Source organism: Spinacia oleracea, chromosome 1, assembly GCF_020520425.1.
Source record: "Spinacia oleracea cultivar Varoflay chromosome 1, BTI_SOV_V1, whole genome shotgun sequence".
Classification (NCBI taxonomy): Eukaryota; Viridiplantae; Streptophyta; class Magnoliopsida; order Caryophyllales; family Amaranthaceae; genus Spinacia; species Spinacia oleracea.
The window spans coordinates 132,883,035-132,901,397 of record NC_079487.1 but is presented as its reverse complement, the minus strand read 5'-3'; the positions used below and the strand labels follow the sequence as shown (position 1 = coordinate 132,901,397).

Here is an 18,363-nt window from a genome sequence, read left to right as displayed (position 1 = left end):
GATTCTTTGAGGCTTGAGAGTGGAGAAAAGGCTAACTAGAATCCTCACCCTTAAACTTGTCGTAATTGAATTGATTCCACGATCACGAGGTTGCGAGATGCAAACCTCACCACTGGACCAAGTACTATACAATACGACTATTTGTCATTTCTATTGAATATCTTGCATTTGTATTCATTCACAGAATAATTAATTAGAAGCTCATAATTAGTAAATTATGCCGTTAATTATGTATGTACACATTGTTTATTACAACCATGTCAATGCACAAGGTACAAGAACCCAATACAGCCATACATGAGATATTGGGATAGAAGCATACCTACACCAGTAAATTTCAATCACAATGAAACCATAGTATACAAAACTTGGTGTAACCCGAATATTGTTATTCGTTGTGCCTGCGCAGTTGCTCTGCAATATAATCAACTGGTAATGAGCCGAGAGGAGCAGGCGATTCTGCTTCCTCAAACAAGTCATCCCCGTAATCATCAAACTCGTCTTCTTCATCAATGGAATAATCTTCAAATTCTTCATCATCTTGGAAAACCTTATCTTCTGTTTGAGAATATGACATGATATCCTCACCTGAATGGACTAGAGCAGGATACGAATGCTCAGTAGCTTGTGTCATCCTCTCAAATTCCTCAACCCTTTCCAGAAGAGCATCTGGACCAAGATCAGTCTCGTCTAGTAAAACTGCCTTGTTCGACTCTATTGCACGTTTCCATAGTGACATCATTCTTGGGCTTGAGATTACTGTTTTCGGTTCACCTAATTTTCATGACCATAATAAAGAGAACGTGAAACTTAGTCTACAAGCGCGCCAAAATCAGACAAACACTACAATACAACTTGCGTTTTATTCACCTTATTTCCACTTACAAGTGAACTTATCTGAACTTATTGGAACTTATTTTAGTTATAAATTGTACTTGACCAACCCTTATTTTTCCTGAACTTAACTGAACTAATAAGTGGAAATAAGGTGGAGATACTTAGGAAAGGGCTTAGGGCATATTTGGTATAAATTTAGGAAAGGAAATGGAAAGGAAATAAGTAAGGACAAAGGGTGATGTTAACTATTGCCATTATAAGTTGTTTGATATACCTTGGAAAAGGAATCACTTGTAACAAATAGGAATTGATGAGTGTTACCATAGGGTTGGGAGAGGTAACAAATGGTGGTATTGGTTATCCTTACGAAATGGATTGTGATTTGTGACCACTCCCCTCATACCAAACATTATGTGATGGAAATAGTTAATTGATTCCATTTCCATCACTAAAAAATTCTATACCAAACATGTTCTTAGTGTATTTCTAAGTGAAGATCATTGATATATTTCAAACAAAGCACAGTGCTTCGGTTGTGATTCATTTTTCATTTTTGCTGACTAGTTTGAGGCATCCAGCGTGGATATTTGGATTATAGACAATACCTATGTTTAAAGTCCAAAAATGAAGTATCAAGTGCTCATAACCTTATTGGAGTGTCGAAAATCCGACATGGGCACTAGTGGTGAAATGAAGAGTCCGATCAACATAATATACAACCGAAATAAAACATACCTGAACCATGAAAACCATTTACAGTAGCATCCAGCCAGGCTGTTGGAGTGTCGGGGTACATAGACTTCCAGTCACGTCCCCTCCACATTAGTACCTGCTCATCATCAAAAGAAAGCAGCACACAGGGAACCAATTCCTGTTGAACACATAGGAAGAATGTCATGATCTGGCAGTTTGCAGCTATTTTCATGTCCACAACACAATATGGCCTTATTTCGTCTATCAGAGCCGATGGCTTATAGAAATCCATTATCCATCTCCAAGCATATGAAAACAAATCAAGCAAACACAGCCTATCCCATTTCAATACGGAGTAGTTGTTAACCATTGCACAGAACTGAAGCTCATTCAGAGAAACTTACATTTCCAAGATATTATCTAGCGGTCCATTGAAGGAAAATAGCCAGCATTTTCATAATCAAGCCATTTTAGCAATCTTGTTACATATGTCAGTAAAACTATACTAGTGGGCATGGTAATAGTAGACTAATAGAGGATGTCAGGACCAAACAAGAAGGAACTTTCCCAAGCCTAAGGCTCCGTTTGGTAGGACGTAAGACATTTTCTGGGAAAACAGTTTTCCTCTATTTTCAACTTTTTGTTTGGTTTGCAAAGAAGTGCAAAACCACTTTCCCTATGAGTAAAATTGCTCTCCCAATGATGGAAAATCATTTTCCCTTCAAAATGAAGGGAAAACCGTTTTCCTTCCTTTTCCTTATCTCTCTTGTACACTCCTCTCACTACGTGCTTTCTTTCCCTTTCATTTTCCTTCTGTTTCATCATTTTTCTTACATGGAACCAAACAACAGAAAACTAATTTTGGAATTGTGTTTTCCATTGTAAATTGTTTTCCATGAAATCATTTTACACTGAAAATGTTTTACACCCAATCAAGCGGAGCCTAAGTGAGTGGGTTGAGCTCGTAGAAGGATTTACAATAGGTTTGGAAAGGGATTGAGATGAATAAGCATTTGTAGCATGATGGAAATATTTAATAAAAACAACGACATGGTCAAATTTGTATGGAGTAATTTAGAGGGAAAACAGCCCGCCCTTTTCAGTCTCAATGTATGCAAGCAACGAGTCCATATTAGAAAGCATGCGTTTTGTTTAGTCAGAAAATTTACAGAACAATGACAGTTAATATGAAAGTTTGGTTAGAAACAACATTGATTTATTTATGTAAAAGTGAGGCAAAAGCTATGATACAATCTGTCCATACTCCACTTGGTTATTTATGAAGGGATTAGCTCCTTTGTCTTGCTAGTAGTTAATTAGTTATTGAGCAGTGAGGAATGATAGTTCAGCCCTTTAACTCTTCTCTAATAGAGACCATAGTCCTTGTAGCCTCAAAACAGTTTAATACCAGCGGTACTTCCTGCATAATAGCAAGCTATAAAGGATCTTGAACGTATGAATAAATTCTCCACTTTTTTAGTGTGCATAACAGGGGCCAACCCTTTAGAGGATGAGTTTCACACATACCAAGACTAGCAAGAATGATTTTAGTGCCTTTAGCAGATCCTTACCATATGGATAAGACTATAAGAGTAACTAAACTCCCTGAACCGGGCAGCCAGGAGTCAGAGACAAAGAAGCAACGAGTTAAAAAAATTAACCTGTTTAGTGTTTATCCTATGAATTAACATAGCTACACCACTAATGGCAGAAAATAGGAAGAAGAAGATGATTGTATTAATAAGGTGGAAATTACAGAAAAATGTAATGGTATTCAGAGATATCAAGAGGCTTGGTTCTCTCCCAAAAGAACTCTAAAAAGCTCACCAATCACTCAATCAATACTCAACATATCCCCCTCTCAAATAAGCTCTCTAAAATCTATATACAGTACTTCTTCCCAAACTAACCCCCTACCTTATTCCATAAGATACCCATACTAACGTGTAAAGCTATTTTCTGAAATGCCCCTACCCCATATATCAGTTTGTAGTAGTTTACTACTTCAGAAAGTGTGAAACCTACTACCTGATTAACTGGTTGGTAAGCGGTAGTGGATGGAGGTAATAATAATGAGTTTGTGTTTACTTTTGTAAACAAAGTTCACTCCCCACATATAATGTTTTTAAACTCTACCTCATATATGTAATTTTGTTCATTAAAGTCAATTACCACTTCAGAGGTGATATTGAGTGGTAATGAAGATTTATGAAGAACTACATACCTGGGCCAAGAGTTGATGCATTACCATATACTTCAGCATGAGATTTCCAATACAAAATTGTACACAAACTCATTACTATTGCAGTCATTCAATACTGCAATCAAGCGGACCATAAAATTGATAGAACCCATCAAAATGATACCAAACTAGATCAGATTACAGGAAGTTGTAACAACGAGTCATAACGTTAACCTGCTTACTACTGTTGCTAGTGTAAGCGTGAAATCTAAAAGTAAATGGGACCATTTGAGACTTAAAAGGATCAAACTAAAGAAAGCTGAATACATACCATTAGTTTTGCCCCAATCTTCTTGTAGTCACTGGGCTCTAATCCTCGGCAATCAACCTTAACAAGTTGACTTCCTTCAAAAGCGTGTCTCACTTCATTTACTAGGTTATCGTAGACTCCATTTTTTGCTGCAGCATAAGAAAGAAATTTAGTGTTTTAGACATGTCACATTATACAAATCAAACTAAGATGACCCAAAGGACATGGGAAATGAACTTGGCTAAATGCAAAAGGTGAAACTGCTCTCTATTTTCCATCTTGTAGTCTTTCCGAACCTTTTCTATTTAAAGATATTGATAAAAGAATCTGCAACACCAGAACAGGGAATGATAGAAATTGCAGTCAACATAAAGAATCAGCACATAACACCAGCATTTGAGACATAAAACAGGGACTAGGAGGACAGAATGCATGAGGTAAGTACAAGAGGTTTCTGACTTCAGTTTTTCTTTTTATTTTTTTATAAACCGAATTCTGACTTCAGAAAAAAGAGCTCAAAGCCTCAAAGTAAAATGTTTACCACATTTCACATTCTCATTTGGATAGCAAGCTATCAACTAATTACGAACACTCGGTGACTCAAGTAAGAGTGTTAAACCTAACATTAAGGGTCTGTTTGTTTCAATGAAAAACATAAATACCTTTTCAAGGCAAAACAAAATTGTAAAATAGTTCTCCTTTGTTTGTTTCCTTACAAGAAAAAGTTATAGAGAAAAAGGACATGGAAGTGGAAAGGAGAAGATGGATGGGAATAGAGAAAAAGGACATAAGGGATTAGTTACAAAAGGAAAATGCTTTCCAGTTTCCACCTTGGGAAAGTTGATTCCCTAAACAAAAGTAGGAAAAGCGTTTTCCTTGAAAATGTTTTCCATCAAAACATAAGCAAAGACAAGGGCAGGGAAACCACAAATGATTACCATTTTGCATGCAGCTTCAGCAGCAAAACAATGTCAGAAAATCAAGAAAAACTAAGAACATAAACTCCATGAAACTCAAGGAGGATTCTTTAACTATTATTATGACATGCGTCATTGAGTGAGCCAAATAGTAGCAGGTACAAGAACCATGGGGAAGTGGAGATGCAGAAGTCATGTCTCTCAAGGGAAGGAGTGAAATAAAAAGAAATTGAACCAGCACCTATCCAGAATCAAATTTTACCTAGTTTACATATTGCTAGAAGGCTTTTTCCTTTTCGTCTCAACTCATCAGCCTCCTGTTTTGTCAAGCCTCCAGGAGCATCTTGAATAAGTTTTGGATAAACTGGGGTAGCTGGCTTCCAAAGCATTAAGGGATATTTTGGGCGAGTTCGGTAATTGTAATTCCGTCCACGGAATAGGTAAACTACACCACCAACGCGATGTATAATCTTACCCCCTGTTTTCTCCTAACATTGTTAAGAACAGTCTGAGCATCAAGAAAACGAACTCATTTTAAACATATTGTATGAAGACTATCCAAAATTTTTAAAGAAATTAGAAAATTACAAGCAGTTTTTATTATAACTGATCATCAAAAAAGTCCTGAATGTTGTGAAGTCCAACCATGAAATGTCTAAGATATCACATTATAGACCATAACGCATTCCCTTCATGGAATTGACAGAATAAACCTATAAAAGGATCTCTACCCTCCCCGTTGTTTGCTCTTCGAAATGAATTCCATGCATGTATAATCACATATTTACCAGTGATCTGATAGACTGATACTAACTATCAACAGATATAGAAATCAATTATATACATAACGTATCATTTCAAATATTCAATCCACTAAAAGCTAAAGCCAGATATTCATTATGGAGAAGTTGTTCCCTAAGTCGAAGGAGAAGTAAGTTGCATTTTCAGGTAGGGTAAATAGAATTTAACTCAATTCAAGACAATTGGATATCTTGGAAAGAAAGAAGCACATGAAAGTTCAAAGAACAAACCTCAAGACATTTGGCCACATTATTCATGTCAACAGTTGGAACACCCTTGCATTTCACTTTACAAACTCGTTGTCTCTTCCAATGCGAATGTACCAACTCCAACATATTGTGTGTCAATCCATCTCTTCCTAAAACAATATCATACATTAAACAATCATCCATGAACAAGAACTCATCAAAAACAACACAAGAAATTCAGCTTAAAGTCCCACTAACAGCAACCCCAACACACATCACACCCATTTTACTGGCAGACAAATTCAAAAACACCACAGATAGCAACATTCTTCTTTACTTTCAAACTGAAAAAACTGAAGCAACTTGTATAGTTTATGATCCTAATTCGACTACCCACAGAATCCCTAATTAAAGCCTGTGATTAATCCAAAAACAACTCTTCAACTCAAAGCTATCATAAGTTCAAGAGCAACACCACTTCAGAGCCTAAACTTGATAACCCACACAAACCTTCACCAATTCATCTGGTAAATTAAGTAAACTCCTCAATACAATCAACTAATAAATGAGAGCATTCCATGATAAAGCCCATCCAACAAATCCCTTAAAAATGTTAAATCGCATATATAAATTCATTACCATTACCACCATTTACTATCGCCTAACAAACGAGCCCAAAGCTGGCCAAAATCCCATACAAAAAAAAGCTAAATCAAATAACCCACATATAAATTTGCAATTATTCATACAAATCAATCAAAACATCATCCTTATTTGAAATAATTCAACCAAAAGCAACCTAAATTTCACATTACCAAGATTAACCTGACGATTATCAGCAAGAAGAGGCTGAACAAGAGCCTTAATCTCAGCCTTAGACAAGGGTTCCCCAATAATCTCCTTTCTACTCAACCCTTCTTTAGGAAACTCCCCAAAATTAAAAGGTCCAGGCATTTCAACTCTCTTAACCCCCTTCATTCCAGGAGGAGGAGGGTTAAAAGAATCAAACAATGGAATCTTCTTCTTCATCATCTTCTCCGCTTTCGATTTCAAAGGCGCTTTGCCGGTCCAAGGGCGTGGCATTGAGGGAGGAGCAAAGGGCAAAAAAGGAGGTTCTCGAATTGCCAAGGGTTTCGCCTTTGGGGTTTCTGAGTAGCTGAATTTGAACTCAAATGGGGCTCCTGGGAGGAGGTAGGATACCCCGGATTCCCCAATTACGACGGCTCGGTCATCGTTGTTTTCGGTGTCGGCGTCGGGGGAGGAAGGGGGGGAAAGGATTACTGGGGTGGGAGATGAGATGGGTTTGAAGTATTTGGTTTTGTTGTGCTGGATTTTGGTGAATGCAGGGTGGTTTTTGTGGGGTTTTGAAGGTTGGGGTTTTGGGCGTTTCTGTTTAGGAGGGTATTTGGGAACTGGGATTGGCGGAGTAAAGGAGGACGGTGGTGGTTTTGTGGTGGTTGGGGCGGTGGTTGGAAGGGAGGAGAAGAGGTTGTGGTTTGGAAGTGAAGCAAGGATTGCCATTTGCAGATTGGAGAGTGAAAGAGAGACAGTTGGGGGGTTTAGTTTATCCGGTTGCTTATTTGTTTGTTTGTTTGTTTGTTCTAAGGATATTTTAGCGCCTTCTTTTCCCATTGGGTATCGAAAGTTGGGCTATTTTATTTTGTTAGTTTTATACATGGGCCTTTATTATTCAACTATTGGGCTTCTAAGCCCTTCAATTTTGGTTTTTGGCATTTCAGGGTCGTACCTGTTACGATATCCAATACTTCTATCATACACTCGAATATACATGTCTTATAACGGTACATATAGTGTACGCGTTATCAAGAAAATAAAATATTATTACCTAGTTGTATGATGAGTAGAATTTGTGTTCGGGTCGGTATCTCGCTCATTTTAGAGGTTGTCTACATCGCTGGTAACCAGCGAAATAAGGACTCCATACCCACTTTAAAAAATAAAAAAATTTGAAAACATTGCCCACCTTTAAATAAATGTGTAAAAGTGTTGTTAACTTGTTATATACTGTCATTTCTAATATAAGTATTGTCATTGTTGTATATATACTGTCATTGTTGTATTAAAATACTGTCACAATCACCCAAAAAAAAAGGAAATTATGTATACAACTGTAATGAAATATAAAAAGTAAAGAGACCACTTAAATGAATGGATAAAAGTGTTGCATATTAAATAAATGGGTAAAAGTATGTATACAAGTGTTATATAAATATTGTCATCGTTTGCATAAATACTGTCATTGTTGTATTAAAATACTGTCATTGTTGTACTAATTACTGTGATTGTTGCCCATATGTAGTACTTTGTTTGACTTTTCAACTCATTAGATAAAATTATCATTATACCCCGGATATGGGGTAATTGTGCCGCTGGTTACCAGCGATGTAGCCTCCCTCCTCATTTTACATTACAAAGAAAGAAAATAAGGTTTTCTAATTTGTGAAGGAATACATGGATGGGGTAATTCACACTCTACTATTCATTTACTCATTTATTTTTTGTACATAATATTTCGTAACACGATGGTATGCTTACGTGACATTCCCTATATTCTTGAAAAGTTTTTGCTTATAATTCGATTGTTTAATACGAAGTACTTTGTAGTTTAGAAGGGTTCTCTCTTTTTACAATTTAGACGTGGTTTGGTTCAATTTAGTTTTAATTCTCTCAATTTATCTTGTATGAAATATTAACGTATGTCAAATTATCTAAACTTAATTATTACTCTCCGTTTAATAATATGTGCAACCGTTTGAATGGTACAAGTGTCAATGCACATATTTGACAATTAATATCTTAACTGTCGGTTAATTTATAAAATAAACATTAATATTACGAAAATATACATTGTGATTAATCCAAACAACATATTGTACGATTACAATTTTTAATATGTATTAAAAATCAACTCAAAGTTAATATGTGAATAGTTATAAAGTCAAACTGTTACACTTATTCTAAAACAAATGAGAGTTGTATAATTGAATTTATTTTGTCTGAAATTATATATGTCAAAATTGTCTGAAAAAATTTATATTGTTTGTGAAAAGCTTAGATGAATTTTTTGAGCGATTTCCTTCAATATTGCATAAAGATCCAATAATTCCCAAAATACGTTACTTTCTAACTTAATTCCCACCATACCGTCCACGTCAGCAAGGGAGAAAGAAAAGTATTTTTTTTTCCGGTTCAGCGTTGAACCGCCATCTGAGATGGCGGTTTTGTTTTAAAGCAAACCGCTATCTCAGATGGCGGCTCAATGGTATAAACCGCTATCCGAGATAGCGGTTTCTTTTAAAACAAAACTTTATAAAACCGCGTGGTTTTATAAGCCGCTATTTCAGATAGCGGTTTTTACCTTTAAACCGCTGTTTCAGATAGCGGTTTATTGTAGATTTTATAAAAAAAATTAGACCGGCTTTCTTGCTGACGTGGACGGTAGAGTGGGAAATAAGTGAAAAAGTAGCATATTTTGGAAATTTACAAATCATCAAACAATATCGAAGGAAATCGCTCCAATTTTTTTATTTTTTAAAATCCTCTATCTCATTGAACTTCCAATTGTCAGGAACCAGCACGTGCACCAGTAGACTTGGTTTTGCCCTTGAATAAAAAAAATGTAGGTAGTTGGGAATTAAATTTGGGTAAAAAATGAAGAACAGGAAAACTGAAAGCAACACAAATCAAGACATAATAGAAAGTAAGTAAAATAAAATATAAAAAATCAACATTTAAAGTTTCAACTCATTTACAGATCGACTGTGGTCAATTATGCAATGACATTTCTTTCTTTGACTTAAGACAAATCCTAAGATACCTCCTTTCTATTATTGTACACATTTCTAGAAACTTCCTCCACTCCCGAATAAGGTAAATAATCATCTATAGAAACCCTAATTTAGAAATATATTGGAGGCAGAAAATAACACTTAACAAAATTGGCATTGGTCCCCTTTCCTTCAATTTCTTACCATCAAACCAACAACATTTTGGAAATCTCTCTCTTTTATGTCATGCCTATCAAGTGTTTGTCAATGTTTCAAATTACTTCAATTCAATTCATCCCAGAACTTAACTAAATCCAACTATTTTCACTTCTCAACCTTAAGATATTCACGGCTTTTAATACCAAAAAAAAAAAAAAAAATTGGTAGGGTAAGAAGGAAGAAGTTCTCCAATTAATTATACAAAGTACATTAATTAATATAGTTAGGAATGATAGGCTAGCTAATAAGGTGTGTGGGACACACAATTGCATACAGTCTCAGAATGTTATATATGGTACGAACATTCACAATAATGCAAGCACAGGTTTGCCAGCTACTCGTGTATCGACTAGTTGATGCATGTGTACTCCGCATCTTTTAGGAGAATGATGTTTGCAAACTTAATGTGAGCTAGAGTTTGAGAATGGACAACAATTTTTAGTGGTCTACTTATAAGGAGTTGTGTCGAGATCGATTTTCTATCTTTTAATCCACGTTCCATGAAAAAGAATTAATTATTTTCCCACTTATTACAAATGTTACACCGTCTTGTAACGTGCCTGATTTTCTATGAATTAGTTTTCTTTGTCTTATTAACTATTGAGATTTCGATTCTTCTACTCTAACAAAAGTACGATAAAACTCCATAATAACATCCAAATCAAACCCATAACTACGTAACATACAACACAGATTTTCACAATTCGTGTATTGTTTTCAAGCATTTATATCCTAGGAATAATAAACAAACTTGCATATAACCTAGCTAGTAGTAAATATTACAGTATAACACATGACTCAATTATTAATGAACTCTAATATTTTACTATATATACTATTCGTATTACTACCCTTTAAAACCCTAAAAAACCTACAATTTTACAACCACTCTCTTATTTCAATTCCTCCCTCTAGCTAACATAATGGCAGCATCACTTGACCGTTTCTTTGATACTCAAGAACAAATATGCTACGTCCAATGCACTTTTTGCACCACTATCTTACTGGTACGTAATCTTAAATCTTATCTCATTAATCAGTCGTGAAGTTTATAGTGTAATTTGAACTAGTAATGTGACAACATCTGATTCCAAAGTTGTGGTTTTTATGATTTTATTGCGAAGGTGAGCGTGCCGACTTGTAGCATGTCAATGGTGGTGACTGTAAGGTGTGGTCATTGCAATGGTCTTCTCTCAGTCAACATGTTGAAAGCCTCCTTTGTCCCTCTCCATCTTTTTTCTTCCCTTAACCAAGATCAGGTAATTTAATTAATTAATTAATTAATTAATTCGATCTCATTTACTCGTAATAGTTAATTAATCACACTCTTAATTGTCATTAAACACCCATAATCCCCTTCCTTTTGTCCTTTTTCATAAATAATGATTGGAATCATAAAATGTACACCATCTAATTAGGTGCTAATTAGAAATATTATGGGGAAAAATAACTCCGTACAACAATTGAAAACGTACGTACAACTCCTCTTGGAAGTACTTTACTACTTTTGTTACTAAGAAACATTGTCGAGTTGTTGTTCAATAAGTAGTACTTCATTGGCTGAGTTGTTCGTACTACCTTCGTTTCATAAAAATGTTTACAGTTACTATTTGCACAAAGATTAAAACAAAAGTAGAAAAGTTGGTTGAATGTAATAGAATATGGATAAAATAAGAGAAATGTGTAAAAAAAAATGAATGGTGTAAGAAGAAAAAAAATGAATAAAGTTAATGGAAAATTGTAAATATGGTGGGGTAAGAATTGTAAGGTAGTAAATTTTTATGTCCAAAAATAGAATAAAACAAAGTGTAAAGAACATTATGAAACAGACTAAAACAAGAGTGTAAACATCATTTTAAAACGGAGGTAGTACGTGATTAAATGCGCCATTAAAACAAGTTTAACTTATGTCTTGTTTTTATTCATAAGGAAAATAATAAACACCAAGAGGAAGTGAATATGTCAAGGGTGACGGCCGATAGGCACAGCACTACATTGTCTATGCTACCCTCTTCGGAAGAAGATAATGATGACGGCGATGATGACGAAGAAGAAGATGATGATGATGATGATGAAGATAACATTGTGCTTGAGCAAGTTGTTAATAAACGTACGTATTTAGTTGTATTTTCCCTACTTTTATGTGATTAATATTTAATTAATCGTCTAGCATACATAATTAAAACTTATTGTTTTGTTAATTTTTGGCAGCTCCAGAGAAGAAGAGAAGGGCACCATCAGCTTATAACAAATTCATCAAGTAAATTCAATATTTATTATCAATCTTAACACACACACACACACATATATATATATATATATATATATATATATATATATATATATATATATATATATATATATATTATGTTATGTTGTAATTATTTATATATATTATTTCTCTTGTGACAGTGTGACTCATTCGTACCCACAAAAGTATTAATTATTCAACCGTGTTTATTACTTTGTTTTGTCTAATAGAGAAGAAATCAGGAGGCTTAAGTCTAGAAATTCGAACATGAGTCACAAGGAAGCCTTTAGCACTGCTGCCAAAAATGTAAGATTAACTAATTGTCATTATTTTTAATTAACTTTTCTAATATTTTGGTTCCAAAAAGATTATGAATTTAAGTTTTTTTTAAAATTATTTGATGATTTTTGTTTATACATGTTTTGCAGTGGGCTCATTTCCCGAGGGTCCAAAATGAAGTTGAAGAACAAAATGATAGCCATGATAACGTGAAGATGACACGACACTTTGAAGAAGAAACGCGTTGAGGTTGTTCTTTGATTTCTCTACCAAAAGAATCACTAATTTAGAGGCGGATCTGAAAGGTCCAAAATCGTCTTTAAATCTAATTTGAGACAAAAAATGTAGCATCTTTGTTAAGGACGATTTATGCATAGGACTATAGGATAGGACCGGAGTGCATGTACGTTAATTTTAAGCGAAGTATGGTGTGTACGTATTTGTACGTGTGAGCTAGTTCTATTAGACTATTTCTTAGTACTGTTTTTTATGAAACACCGTTGTATTAATTAAGGAATAGTAGTATGTAATGTGCTTTCTGCATCAATTGAGAAGGCGGCTAAAGATGATTGAAAAAGTTCATATGTTAATTATTTGAAGTTGTAGTATGAAGTTCTTGGATTCCTATGAATTGAAGTCATAATCATAGTGTTTTGTAAACATCAGATATCATATTTATGACACTTACTATAATGAGAGGGTGTAGTTATTACGTTCTAATTAATTGGAAGTGAAAAACTTTGTACGTACGTACAATTTTCAAGGTAAAATGAGCAAAAACTGACACATGAAAATGGCATATATTTCTGTTTGTGAAAGTTATTCAGGTCCCTTTAGAACCCAAAACAATCAGTGATTGAAAGAAAGCCCTCAAATTAATTAAGCAACTAGCTTAGCTTGTACGGAGTATTCAATGATCTTATGCAGAGACAACCTCAATTTTGATCGAGACATCTTAATTACTTACAAGAATTGGATCGCAGTACTTATTTATTACTTGTAACTTGTTTTGCTAGCTAGCTTGTCCTATTGAAAATGTTTTCCGTTAAAACAGATAGAACTTATTAAAATCAAGTCACAATCATTTTTACTATTCTAAGTTAGTTAGATCGATGCTCTTGGGAATGGATCACTGTTGAGTTGTTGTAGCTACAAAAGATCTATATGTGCATGGCTCACAATAATTATGTTTAACTAGCTTTCTTGTCCATTAGAATTACTATAAATGAAGCCTTACAAGTTACACATGGTCAATTAAAGGACAACTAACCTTTTAAGCTACGTAGTAGTTGTTATATACGGAGTATGTAAACAAGTAACCAATGACGTATCCAGGATTTTTAGGTTGCTGGTGGTCGGGTCATTCATCGTCCACAACACACAATATGTACCCAAAAAAATTATATCATCCCAAATTTGATAAATATTCATATTACAATTAAATACCGACAAATTATTACAATTATTTTTTACGGGTTTTATTATAATGTTAGAAATAAATAACTCAATTTACAGAACATGTATTTAAGTAACTGGTCTCTTAGATTTGAATTGAATATAAAAGCGGTATGTTACTCAATTTTAAGAGATCGGTTACTTTAAAGAACTGGTCTCATAGATTTATCACAAAATATATATGGTAGTTATACCCGGTGTCTTATGTGCAGGGTTAGGTTTTTCTAGTTTAAGATAAGAGACCCGCTCCAGGATATAACAATTAGATCCCAGCAATATTGATGTTTTTTTTTCAAAATTTCGCTGGGTCACGTGACCCACCGGGATCCTCTGTAGTTCTGCCACTGCAAGTAACACAACATAGTTACAGTCAAGGGCAAACCCACCATATAAGATATGGGGGTATTTAACTTTACTTATAGGACCTGATTGCACTTATCTGACATTAAAACTGTAATTTTAAGGTGAAAAGAACGCATACTCATCCAGTTATACTTCGTACTCCACATATACTCGGCTTGATATGTGCTTCACGATTCTATTGTTTAATAATTTCAAATTTTCTATCCACGTAAAATTATAAGATTTAGGGTTGGCCAAGTGGATTGAAGTAAACCTAGTACATCCTCCCTAGCTAATAATAGAATAGAACAATGATATATCATATATGGCTCCACTCCACCTCTTACATCAATTCAACAAATTCAATTGTCAAATCTGCAAAAAGTAATGTTCACAATTCAATCTTCATCCTCGCTAATAACCTTAACATTGAAATTTATATTTATTTTGTTTAAAAAAGTAACCAATGGATTTGTGCCACGATAAATTTATCTATATCAAAATGGAATATAATCGACCAATCAAATTTGAAAGAAGCTTCCTCTATCTTGTTCTTCGGATGTCTAATCTAGGAGGTATCATATTACGGAGTACTTGGTAGTATTTAGTTTGATTAGATATAAATTGGCCCCAACTCGTACTAATCTTTATACTTCGTATTAAATTAATAGGTGCTACACATAGGTGCTACACATGATAATGATCGCAAGTTACGACAATATTTAGTTGTCACAATCTTACGTGTTGAAGTTTAATTGGTATATATAGGCGCCACATAGACTATACACCATCAGAATATTTTACTATGAAAATAAGTAAATAAGGTAGTCGATACAAAGAAGAAAACAAATTAGAATATTAAGATTTACCTACCTTTTTTTGAAACGTGACACGTAAGCATGTCATCATCATTGTGACACGGCTTAAAGGTCGCATCTTGTGACCTTTATCATTTTCGCATTCCAAATGCTATAAAGGTGTACGTAGTTGCCTGATCTTCCCTTGGGCTCCGTTTGGTTTGACGTAAAATATTTTCAGTGAAAATGATTTTTTAAGGAAAAATACAATTTCAAACTAGTTTTAATTCCTTTTTTTGATTCCTTACAAGAAAATTCAAAGAAAAATAAAAATGAGAGAAGATAGGTGAAAATTGATGAGAAGGAAAAGAGAGGTAAGGATAAAAATGGAAAAGTACATGGTTTCCCTAGCTTCTTTTCAAATGAAAAAGTTTTTCCACATTTGAGAGAGTTGTGAAAAATTATTTTCCATTTATTGTCAAACCAAACATCCTAAAATAATTGAAAGGGGCAAAATCGTTTTTCATAAAAAAAGTTTTATGCCAAACCAAACACTTCTTTAATGCAAATGGAATCTAATATTCACTCGATAAACATATACAAATCGAGAGTCCGGATCCTCTAGAATTTTAATAAAAATCTACAAGGTAGAGTTGTATCTAAACCGTACATTTTAAAACCAATGGCTCATTTTGATGAGAAAAAATAGGGGAAATTTTGGAAAGATAATATATGAACCATTGATTTTTCATTCAATGGTTGAGATGTTCAAACTCTACGTACCTTGTAGATTCACACGCAATAGGCAATGTCTAAATAAAGACATGAATCAATCTTATAGAAGAATAATCGTTGATTAACGACGGGATTTCTTGTCGCGGACCCGTCATATAAGGGGGCCGTCGTAAATGGAAAATCCCGTCGTTAACCCGTCATAAAAACATTTGCGACGGTTGTGTTCCCGTTTTTGTTGGGTTGTTAGCCCCGTTGCAAAAGGCTTTTGCGACGAGATTTTTGACCCGCCGTTATTAGGTTGTTATAAAATATACAAATTCTTGTAGTGTTATGTCTAAAACGATCATTAAGGCGATTCAACTATACGAATCGATCATTAATTAGGTACAATTAACTCATCGATCAACAAGCTAATTAAGATCATAGAGCTTATACATAATGTCTATCGAATTGTATCAAACTAGTACTAGTAGTACTACGTATGTACGGAGTATATATCTAGCTAGCTATATATAGCTAGCACGCTACGTACAACAAACCTAATTTTTTTTTATGTGGTCACCTCCAGTATCGCCTTCTTGTGAGTCTTGGTGATGCTTGAACATGTCTATTTGAAAAATATAGAAAAAGAATTACCATTAGTAAAATGCACATTACAAGAATTTGTATCTTTAACGACAATCTAATTATGACGGGTAAAAAATCCCGTCGCAAAAGGCTTTTAACCGTTACAAATTTCTTTTACGACGGGTTAACGACGACGGCCCCTTTTATGACGGGTTCACGACAGGAAATCTCGTCATTAATCAACGATTATTGACCTTTAATATGTCCATCTATTGTAGTCGTATGAAATACGAAGTATTGGAAGGTCATTAAAATTTATATGGAAATTCTTTTAGATATGAGGATAACTAATGTGATCTATGACATTTATTTAGGAAGGGACCGACACATATGGCTGATTATTAATGATATTGTTCTTCCATGTAAAAATAAATTAAAAAGGGGAAGGGACAGAGTAAACACAAAAGTCTAGAGTGCTTACTTATAAGCGGAGTTGGGGAGACGCCATGGAAATATGTTTGGAAAAAATCCCTGTTTTCTTTCAAAAGCTCCCTCCACACTGCAACAATGGAGCCAACAACATAACATTATTAACATTGTCGATCCATATACATAGTTGTATACGTGCATGACATATTGCCATGCAGAAATAAACAGAGAAATGAATGCTTAATTAAATATTATTATCGTTCATACGTGAAGGAATATATGTTATTGATTAATAAATAATTGAGAAGATTATAAAACACTAATTAGTGTTTAAAGAAAAAATAATTAATTAATTAATTACCTGTAAGTGTGATTATTGGCTTGATTTTTGCATGTTCTGCTAAAGCCTTGATACACTGCTCACGGTCCATTTGAAGAAGCAAGCACCTTTCTATCATATGTTGAACCTGTAAAAATTCCGGCCAACATCTTTGTAATTAATTAAGCAAACATTTTAAGATAAACATGAGATTTATTTAAAGATGGCAAAGGAAAATGATTAATTACTTAAAAGACGAGATTCATGAAAGGTGGCTTACCATCCTAATGTAGCTATGTGGGTTACAATGCAAACAAGGTTGAGAGTGATCGTGACGAGGATGATAATGGTAGTTATTTTGACACATTCTTCTTCTCACCCTTTAGAAATGGACAAGGATTTAGTAAATCCTATGAATGTTTTGTCAAGATGATTGATAAAAATAGAATAAGAATTGAGGCAATTTCTTTCAAATAATGCAAACAAAATAGAAGAAAAAAAGTGCAAGTTTTATGAAGTTATAATAATAATAATATATTATTTATAGACTAATATGGTAGTAGAAGAATCTAGGTGAGATATTTGTAGTACCATGTATAATCCCAAAAAAATGGGGGTTATAAATATTTTATCCAAAGATATCTAAGTGAAGGGCCAAAAAAGCACTAGAAATCCAAACAACTAGATTCACCTCATCTTTTTCAAGATAAGCAAAAAAAAATTGTATGTTGCTCAATTGTTGGATGTTATTAGCTTCATTTGATGATTGGAAGATAAAGACATCTCCATCGTGGCTTACCCTTCTACCACTTGACCAATCATATGGTGCACATTTTATTGTGGGATCGATCATCATGTTAATTGTATCGGTCACTAGCTCCTTTTTCGAATGAGCTATATGGACAATATAAATTACAAACAGGGATAGCCGAGGAAAATTTAAGCATGTTGCCTTATTCGCTACTCATGTACTACGTATAAGATTGGGTATATGTGTGCAATTCGCTAAATTAAACCAAAATCGTCTTACTTTCGTTTTATGATTTGATTTTTGGTTCGCATTAATTATTAGGGTGATTAGGTAATACAAATCTTAATTAGTAGGCTAAGACCTCATTGGTATGTTCTATAAAAAAAGACCTCGGTTCTGTTTGGCAAATAATTGTTAGATGTTTGTAATAGCTAGTTTGATTAACTAGTTGAATTGTTGTTTGTGTAAAATTTTGGTAATTTAGTTGTTAGATGTTAGTTATT

The 18,363-nt window shown here is 34.1% G+C and overlaps 3 protein-coding genes across 3 annotated transcripts; 1 reads left to right on the top strand and 2 right to left on the bottom strand.

The window, feature by feature from the left end:
• Positions 1–147: 147 nt before the first annotated feature.
• LOC110785607 (CRS2-associated factor 2, chloroplastic) lies at positions 148–7,512 on the bottom strand. The gene is made up of 6 exons (XM_021990085.2): positions 6,744–7,512; positions 5,971–6,098; positions 5,202–5,427; positions 4,044–4,171; positions 1,573–1,708; positions 148–774 (listed from the first exon to the last, which is right to left on the bottom strand). Exons 1-6 carry the CDS (start codon positions 7,447–7,449, stop codon positions 389–391), a joined length of 1,710 nt encoding a protein of 569 aa, XP_021845777.1. The 5' UTR covers positions 7,450–7,512; the 3' UTR covers positions 148–388.
• Positions 7,513–10,787: 3,275 nt separating this feature from the next.
• On the top strand, positions 10,788–13,089 carry LOC110785639 (axial regulator YABBY 4). The gene is made up of 6 exons (XM_021990126.2): positions 10,788–10,942; positions 11,060–11,194; positions 11,865–12,045; positions 12,147–12,195; positions 12,417–12,492; positions 12,615–13,089. The coding sequence occupies exons 1-6, from the start codon at positions 10,859–10,861 to the stop codon at positions 12,711–12,713; spliced, it is 624 nt and encodes a 207-aa protein (XP_021845818.2). The 5' UTR covers positions 10,788–10,858; the 3' UTR covers positions 12,714–13,089.
• Positions 13,090–16,111: 3,022 nt separating this feature from the next.
• Positions 16,112–17,666, bottom strand: LOC110785535 (uncharacterized). The gene is made up of 4 exons (XM_021989987.2): positions 17,390–17,666; positions 17,152–17,257; positions 16,843–16,920; positions 16,112–16,401 (listed from the first exon to the last, which is right to left on the bottom strand). The coding sequence occupies exons 1-4, from the start codon at positions 17,474–17,476 to the stop codon at positions 16,334–16,336; spliced, it is 339 nt and encodes a 112-aa protein (XP_021845679.1). The 5' UTR covers positions 17,477–17,666; the 3' UTR covers positions 16,112–16,333.
• Positions 17,667–18,363: the final 697 nt, after the last annotated feature.